General features: G+C 39.0%; 1 protein-coding gene across 1 annotated transcript; it reads left to right on the top strand.

Moving 5' to 3' along the window:
• The first annotated feature begins 1,184 nt into the window (after nt 1–1,184).
• LOC145914821 (glial fibrillary acidic protein-like) lies at nt 1,185–8,109 on the top strand. The gene is made up of 9 exons (XM_083002669.1): nt 1,185–1,423; nt 1,737–1,847; nt 1,927–2,128; nt 3,211–3,367; nt 3,584–3,745; nt 4,960–5,085; nt 6,541–6,761; nt 6,878–6,973; nt 7,134–8,109. The coding sequence occupies exons 1-9, from the start codon at nt 1,237–1,239 to the stop codon at nt 7,237–7,239; spliced, it is 1,368 nt and encodes a 455-aa protein (XP_082858795.1). The 5' UTR covers nt 1,185–1,236; the 3' UTR covers nt 7,240–8,109.
• Nucleotides 8,110–8,807: the final 698 nt, after the last annotated feature.

Below are 8,807 nucleotides of genomic sequence, written 5' to 3'. Positions count from 1 at the left end.
CATGGCGTGATGCTGCACAAACGCAGAAAAGGTTTGGCGTGAGCAGCATGTTGCAGGATCTTAGGGCGTTTTTATTTGCCGTTGGTGTTTTGATTGCATTGCTTTGTTCATTAAACCAAGCTTGGCTGTTTATGAAACGGTTGACATTAAAGACAAAAATAATCGTACAAAGGAAGATCGTATTGTGGCTGATCGACCAAAGGTGTTTGGTATTGTTTGGTGCAAAAGCTATAACATTTCTTTGGAAATTTAAATTAGTGCTCTTGTAATTTACCAGCAGCAATTTTTGTACTTTACATATGTAAGTACCACCGAAAATTGCCCGAACAGTCTCTCCTAATGGTAAATCCATAGCTAGTAAACCCTATGTCCAATTAAGGCATATATTTTTTAATGGGTGGACATCGCGTCAACTGTTGGCACGGCCTTCGGCGATTAAGAAGACCAGGTAACAATTACACTCCACCAATGACTACTTCTGGTTTAATCGGACATTTGTCTGTCCAAATTTTTTCAAGCAAGAGCTATTATCGACTTGTTTCACCTATCTGTGCTATTTTAAGTTTACGATGTTACGTGAATTGGTTGAACAAAAACAGGATTTTTGTGACTGAAAGACGTTTTGAAAGTCCACGTGTTGTACACAAATTACGTAAAAAACCTTTGTGGGCATTTTTTTTATTGCGTCACAATTGCATTTGTGTGACGTTTTACTGCCAACATAGATCACCTGCGCCGATTGTACGTACTTTTACGACGTTCTGAACGTTGTATTCCCAGCTATTATCCAGTTCTTCCCCTTGTTCACAAACGGGCGTTAACTTCCACACGTGAAAAGGCAATACTTAGATTAATGTTTGCAGATAGTAAATGCATTACAGGAGCATGACTTTACAAGCCTTGCATATTTCAGGATATTGCAATTTCAGAAGTTTTGGTTGATGTTTCCACTGTAGCATTAAAGGAACTTGTATGTTATAGTTGCAGTGCTCTTTGCGAAAATAAAATATATGTAGATTCTAAGGTAGTCAGAACACAGAGAAATTAGCAATCCGAAATTAACTCATTTTGTAACTCGACCTGTGAATATAATAAACTAATAAAAAAATTAATATGAATACTTTGGAATTGTAGTAATTCTTCTTTAAGGAGATTGCAACTAATACCCAAAATCCTATATTAGCAGGATAATCTTTTCAACGCATTAGGTTCCTAGTTAAACAATAACACATCAACATGTCGGGTAAATCTGGTCGTTCAAGCTACAGAAATACCTTCGGAAGCCAAACAGCTTATTCCACTGCTGGGTCGAAGAGCTTTGGCAGCAAATCAGGATTCGCCGTGGAGGAGCCTGTGACGTCAAAGAGAGTGTCGTACAGTTACTCATCTTCGTCTTCTGGTGGCGCTGGTGCTTCAGGATCAGGTAAATGTGAATACCGGAATGACGTTTGTTGGCATAATGTCTAAGATAATGTGGAATTTTGAGAGCAACTGCAGTGATGCAGATTCCAAGGTCATCACGATACGCCAGAAGAGCAATCCTGTTTGAATTGTTTTCACGATTTGTTTAAACCCATCTGACCCACAACAAAGTGCAACCTGCCAAAGTGATATTATGTCTAAACTATATATATGTACTTAAGTGTAGGAAATCAAAAACTGAGTTTTGGCTTGGAAATCCCAAAGAACTGATGTCACTTTTCGCATTTACATGTATACCACTTTTGTGTTGTAAGGTCATGGCGGCGGATTTTCTTCTTTCGACAACGATATGTCCCGGCTCAAGCTTAACGAGAAGGAAGTGTTAAATGGAATCAACAACAGATTTGCAAATTACATCGAGAAAGGTAAAATATCACTACCTTGATAATTTTTCGTGTTTGCAACATTTTGACATTGCGACTTTATTGGTGACATTGGTTTCAGTTCGTTACCTGGAACAGCAAAACCAAATGCTCGAAGAAAAAATCAGATTGGCTGGAGCTAAGAAGCAAATCGAGCTTGGGCCAGACAAGCTTGAAAAATTGCGCCGTCTTCGTGCACAGGTGGACGAAGCGACTCTGGCCAAAGTGAGAACCGAAATTGCGAGAGATAATCTTCGTGGAGAAGCATCTGAACTCAAATGGAAGTAAGTTTCAGACAGCAAGTGCTATAGCAGCACAACAGGAAATAACAGTGTATCAAAAACTAACTGTTAAAAATCGGATGAGGTTTTGTACGAGGCTAAGTTGCCTGGTTGCATGCATTATCTTTGGTGTGAATTAACGTTTGGTCATTCTGAGGTTATAGGTATAAAGTAGTTATTGCTTCACATTACCCCTGTTTTGTATACAAATTTGCCGAGCAACGTTATTTTGTCGGGGTGAACGCCCTGCATGACACGTGGCAAGCATACACGTTCGGGCACAGACTGCTAAATGGAAAGACAGCCGCAACACCAGAGGATAAAAGCTCATGCGTGGGAGTCATACGCCCAAGGCTAAAGCTGACATACGTTAAGTCGCTGCGGCTACGGATCGTCGAATCTCTCGTCCGGTTGTTTGTTTAATCAATGTGGGATTCAATTATACATGCAGTAAAATGAGAAGAGCGCTGTGGTCATTGTGAGGTCTTATCTGTTTACTCCAAACTTTATCTTATTCGGATTAAATTTATTTATGTTTTTGCAATCCGTTTATTGCAATTATTCGGGTAGGCGACGAAACATAAACGAGCGTTCTCCAAAATCGCAAAAGTATTTTTGCAGATTGGTTTTACTCCGTGACTCCATGGCCAAACAACCTTAAAACCAGCAAATAAAGCAGTGCCAAACTCTCTTGTCGTTTCCGTTGTCTTTCATGCAAATGTCAAACTGTGAAATGGAGTCTGCGTAACAGCCCTCAGGGGACATTTTGCCGGGTCATGTGTCGCCGTTTACGTGAAATCCATCACTACAAGCGAACTTTGGTGGTTATAAGATCGTATATCAATGCTCCTCTGTGTGAAATTACTTAACACAGACCGATTGCACTGAACACGATAACAAATCGATTTGATTTGTGATATCAGAGAAACTTTAAAATATCGAAAGCCCCGACTGAATAATTTATTCTGGTGTTGAACAACTTCCACGCTGTAAATCGTGTAAAAACATGTTTCATTTATTAAAGATCTGCAATTTTTTCCTCTATTGAAACTGATGCTAAAATTGCCTTTGTGACGTCACTATAGATTGGATCATGAAGGCCGACTTCGATCCGAGCTCGACGACGAACTTGGAAGATTGAGGAAGGACGTTGATGACGCAACAATGGTGCGCGTTGACGTGGAACGAAAGATTGAGACGCTCCGTGAAGAGCTGGAATATGGAAAGAAATTGCATGAAGAGGTAAGTGTAACTGTCGAGCACGTATAACAATTACATGACCGCATCCAGTTCTAATAGTATTTATTGATATCTCCGCAGCGTCTTTAGTGTTTACAAAGGTGAAAGACTTAAAATTCTACTTTGAATCCCCGAAAAACTTGCTATTTTTGTGCCAATATAACATAGGGGTACTCAAAGGAGAAACTCCACGGTGTGATAAAATTGAATTTGTTTTAGGAAATTGAGGACTTGAAGGAACAAATCAAGAACCAAGGAGTAAGCGTGGAGGTTGACGGTATCGCACCTGATGTTGCGGAACTTCTCCGACAGATTCGTGCTCAGTATGAACAGATGGTTCTTAAGAACAGAGATGAGGCCGAGCAATGGTACAAGACCAAGGTATAGATAATTGCTAATATTTTCTGATAATCAGGATGTACATAAGTAATATTTTAAGGATCTCCATGTGATAACATACAATAGCTTGCGGGGCAATTTGATTTTAACAATGTGTATCCTCCAAAAAAAGCTTTGCAAAAATTTTGTAACTTACTTTAACCTACAAACACATTTTTGCAACATTACCCTTCAACAATAAAGCAATGACAGTTATATAAGTGCCGCTTCTCATTCAAAACCGATCAGATAAAGGCGTCAAGTGAGTGCAAAACACTGGCAGGATAGTCCGTGACGATATGACGTTGTGTCTGCGTTTTTCACAGTCTTGTTTGTAAATTCCATAGCTTAATGTCGGGTGCATATCAGTGATGACTCATTGGCCGACGCCTCGGGGCGCATGCAGTGCCGGTCTGGTTTTATGTCTTGCGAAAAAGCAATAAATTATCGGTGAATTACGTGCGCCGAAGTGAATGCGTTGCAACGTGTTTTTCGCAATGAGTTTCTTAAGCAAATCAACTCTCACTTTATAGTGTTGTCAATAACAATCAACCTGTATTATTGCCGTATGGACATGGAAAGTTTGCATAAGGTTTGCCTGCTTGAGTTGCAAAGGCATATGCAACCTCAATCTCCGGGATCCACTCATCTGTTGATGAAAGTTCATGCATGTCGATGCCTAGCAACATGCATCATTGCAATTAGTACCTTTTTCCACTAACGACTCTAAACATTGCTTGCCTTATATCAATGGTTTTTGTAGCCACGAACCCTGCGTAAAATGCATCTAAATCTAAAATGCATCAGTAACTGACTTAGTTTTACATTTCTTTAAGTGTGGAAATGGGGATGACGCAATAAGTAAATTAGAAAAAATTGGTAACCTATTCTTTTTTAATTAACAACAAAAATAAGAACACTAAAAATACACAAAAATATACGTAAATTTGAACGAAAAACCATCTCTTGCTTATCCCCGGACCCCTGCAACAATCTCACGAACCCACTGGGGAGGTCTGCGAACCCAATAGGGTGCAAATAGTAATAGAGCCAATCATGAAAAGTACACATACTTGCTAGTTTGCTGGCTTCGCAGCCAAGGCATTGCCGCCAAAGCTAGAATGGTCATTTTTTCGGAGCAAAATTTGAAATACCAAGCTCCTGGTATTTGAATTGAGTGTTTTCTCAATTATTAAATACTTGCACCACTTTTCCAGTTTGAGGATTTGGAGGACCGGGCGAAATTGAACTTGGGCGAGTTGGAAAAGGTTCAAGGCGAAATGAACGATTACAGAAAACAAGTCACTCAACTCGAAATGGAGTTGGAATCTTTGAGAGGAAGCGTAAGTTATTGCACTAACAATCAAAACATCCGGTTATAAACATTATTGCAACTATGCACAATCAAGCTCACTTTTAGTCGTATAGGATTCATTGATCAAAAAATATGATCAAAGTGTTACGTTTTAAACTTATTTTTAAACTTTATATATCATATATATCACATATAACTTGGTAAAGACACCGCTTATAAGCTTACCTGAATATAACAGTTCTAACTTAAACGCTGTAAAAATTAAGCGCGAATTATAAATACATATCGCTGGGAAAATTGCCACCTTCCAGTAGTCGTCACCCCGCGTTTGCGCAAGGTCATGCCGGTTTGATGTATTTAACTTGTCACAATTACACGATACTAACATCATAACAATTGTATAGGTTTGTGAAGCAAACTCAAATTTTTATAAATTTATAAACACTACAACTGTCCTCAGCCTTCTGCTTGCGAATCTTTCATCTACAAAATTTGGTGAAATTGAAAACATATGTTTTTTTCTCGATGACGTCATTCAGATAAACCTTCTTACCTTGCGCTGGAAGGTCAAATAGGTTGGCAACGGCATGTAAAAATGAGTGTCGCAAACAAATGGGCCTGTGCCATTACCTTTGGAGATAATGTCGCTTCGAAGAAGTTGATGCAAATAATAGATCGCTGTGTTTGCTATATTATTCCATCGACCTTTAGTTCGAAAGCGATTTGCGTCAAAACTTCATTCACACGCAAACATGGCATTCTCAGTCGGTGGCGTACCTGTGTGCGTAACAGCGAAAAACCAAAGAGAGACCGGCTTACTTCCATATAAGGTCACCTTGAATAGGCTTATGCTCCAATGCGGAGAGTGATATCAGGTTTGCCTGGGGGGTTTAATACATGGACGTCTTGCCGTGGCATTGGCAGCCGGCTCATCCCGACGATTATCGGCAGAATCAAACCAAAGCCAAGTGTTCGTGCTCTCTTCGTTTGTTGACAACATAAACTTCTCAAGATAGCGTTATTATCACATTACCAATTGCAGTAGATTTCTTAAACTTGATTTAGTGTCTTGGGCGGGAAAACTTACGACTTGGTGATGAGCACAAACGGTATATTGAAGGCAAACTTTGCTGGCACAATAAAGTGTTTGTGAATGTTTTGCTAAATGATTCAGGACTTTATCAAAATTTGCTTGGTGATAAAACGCAAATTAAATATTAGTAGCAGACAAAAGAAGAATATATCTATCGTTTTGCAATCTAATAATAAACAATCCTAGTTTAATTAAGCATGAAACCAAACATATGAATTCAGCTCACAAGATCCTGGTTTGGTTTGGATTAACTGTTGCGCCTTTGTCCTCGGATGATTATAATCCTGACGTTCATCACGGCAGAGAAACAAACCCTGATCAACTATGGCCGACCGATGATGTTTTCGAATGCTTTTTCCAAGATAACAATTTCAAAGTGATTTTTTACAGAATGAGTACCTCGAGCGCAACCTAGCGGATGTGGAGAAGCGCTACGAAACCGAGGTGTCAAGATACCAGGCGAGGGCTGGTGGGCTAAGCATGGAACTTGATCACGCTACGTCCGAGATGAGGCGCCATCTAGCGGAATACAAGAGGCTGATGAGCGTCAAACTCTCTTTGGAGAAAGAGATTATGACCTACAGGATGTTGCTTGAGGGCGAAGAAAAAAAGTGAGCTCAACATTTAGGAAATTTCGATGTTGGAAATTAGGATTGGATAAACGTGTGCAAACGCTCAATTCGCAATGTGAAAGTATTCAAACAATACATGCAAAACTTCGTTTCAGATTGTCAAGCAGTGAGAGTGAGAGCGATTCCGATAGTGAATCTGTTGTCAAAACTAAAACCACAAAGAAGGTTATCGTGAAAACAATTGAGACCAAGTAAGTAAAATGACACAAATCAGTGACGCTTGTTAAATCGTTTACAAAAAGTAAGATCAAGAAACAACATATACCTTCGCACAAATAACAATAATTTTTTATATATATTTTGCCTGTGTTGTGCATGCCGGGCGTGGCCTTAAATTAATTACATTTTCAGAGATGGAAAAATTGTATCTTCTTCTGTATCCGAGAAGCAATTTGTTGAGGGTGGCTCCGAGTCTGGTTCCTCTTCTTCCTCCTCCTCCTCCTCCGACGAGGAATAAATACAGCCGTAAATTCATCCGCCCGTCATATATATCCGTATTGCATTACGCCTACACGCTTTTGCAAAACCCTTATTTAGTAATTTAGTGGGGTAGCTTTGTACAGGTTTTACGTGTGTTTTCCACCAGTAAAACACAAAAGGTTTGAATGCACTTGGATACAGACTATTTGCCCAAACAGCATGCAGGTATTTGCGACTGTTTGCTTATCATTAAGTTTAAGGCGAGTACTTGTCTAAAATGCTGCACAAGCTACGCTGCTTTCGCAACTTCTTGTAAACGAAATGTATATAAAGCGATTTGTTGTACAGATCTGCAAGATAAAGCTGTTTAAATATGAAACAACTTTCGAAAACTTTGAAGCAACAAATCACTCACATGTAAAAAATATTGTATATTTTTGGTCTGAATGAAGGAAAAAAATATCCTGTACATGTTGGAAATAATTTTGACATTGGTCAGAAGAAATTTTGCCAAATATGTCTCGTGGTTGCCGAAGAAAATTGCCAGTACATTTGTAATCATCTGTGATTTTCTTTTCATTGTTTGTACAGCCAGTGATAACCCCACAAAGTTCTTGAGTTCAAAAACTCGCTTTCTTGTATAATCTGTAGCCTATTGTACAACATACAAACCATCGTCTGTAATTAGTATAAATACTGGCTCATTTATACATTTCCAAAATGACATCCCCGATGTGCTGTATCTGTATGCTGTACATGATGTGTCCGATACGGTCGTACTAAATGTAGTGGTGTGTCCTTGCAAATACATTTGCTTTTCTGAGTACAGTATACACTATGCCGAAGCGCCTTGGCGAGTTGCTTGCATTGTAGCGATTCCTAAATAAAAGTCAATTTATAAACGCTTTTGTCGGTGCGATTGTTTCGACCGAGGTCAGCCAGTTGAGTAGTCCTGTTATTAAGATTGCCACAATTCCGAATCCAAAAACTTCTGGAAATAACGGAATCCTAAAGGCCCGTTTACACACGAACACAGTTTGGCACGGCACAGCACAGTCAGGCACATCCCATCCCAGCACAACTCAGCACGCGCGCACAATAAAACAAACACGGAATCGTCTGTAGTGTAAACGGGCCTTAAGTTACCGATGCCAAATTTTCCACTGTAATTATTACCCTGACTTCTTCAGTCTATTTAAGTTTAGTGTAAACCCGTACAACTACCGCTAAATATGTTCGAGCATGGTGGTTCACATTTATTTGTGAACATTATTGTTGCAGTACTAACTCTTTTTTTATATAATTTTTTTCTATTTGCCAAGTGGCCTAAAAAGTGGTTTTCTACCTTTGCTTTTTTGTGAGCGTTTGTTTGTTTTCTATGACTGGTGGAAATAATATTGGCGGGAAAATTGTTTCACAAAATATTTTGTGCGCAAAAAATAAAAACAACAATAACACGAAAAGTCGCTTGTAAAAAAAAACGGAATAGTACTGACGGTCTACAAAAGGTCAAGGAAGTATGCAGGAGTTTAGCAATTTTGCCGACCGGCTTGATATAATTAAATTCGTTTAGTCTTGTTGATATTTTAAAAACTAAACTTAATT

The sequence above is a fragment of the Ascidia mentula genome, chromosome 9 (assembly GCF_947561715.1).
Source record: "Ascidia mentula chromosome 9, kaAscMent1.1, whole genome shotgun sequence".
Classification (NCBI taxonomy): Eukaryota; Metazoa; Chordata; class Ascidiacea; order Phlebobranchia; family Ascidiidae; genus Ascidia; species Ascidia mentula.
The sequence above is the reverse complement of the archived record's forward strand: the minus strand, read 5'-3'. Positions and strand labels throughout refer to the sequence as shown.

What these genes read in the sequence shown, in the direction of transcription:
- LOC145914821 (XM_083002669.1), top strand. Translation starts at nt 1,237, where the DNA reads ATGTCGGGTAAATCTGGTCGTTCAAGCTACAGAAATACCTTCGGAAGC. An exon ending in TGGAATCTTTGAGAGGAAGC is followed by an intron (nt 5,086 to 6,540) that starts GTAAGTTATTGC and finishes GATTTTTTACAG; the next exon opens with AATGAGTACCTCGAGCGCAA. An exon ending in CTTGAGGGCGAAGAAAAAAA is followed by an intron (nt 6,762 to 6,877) that starts GTGAGCTCAACA and finishes ACTTCGTTTCAG; the next exon opens with ATTGTCAAGCAGTGAGAGTG.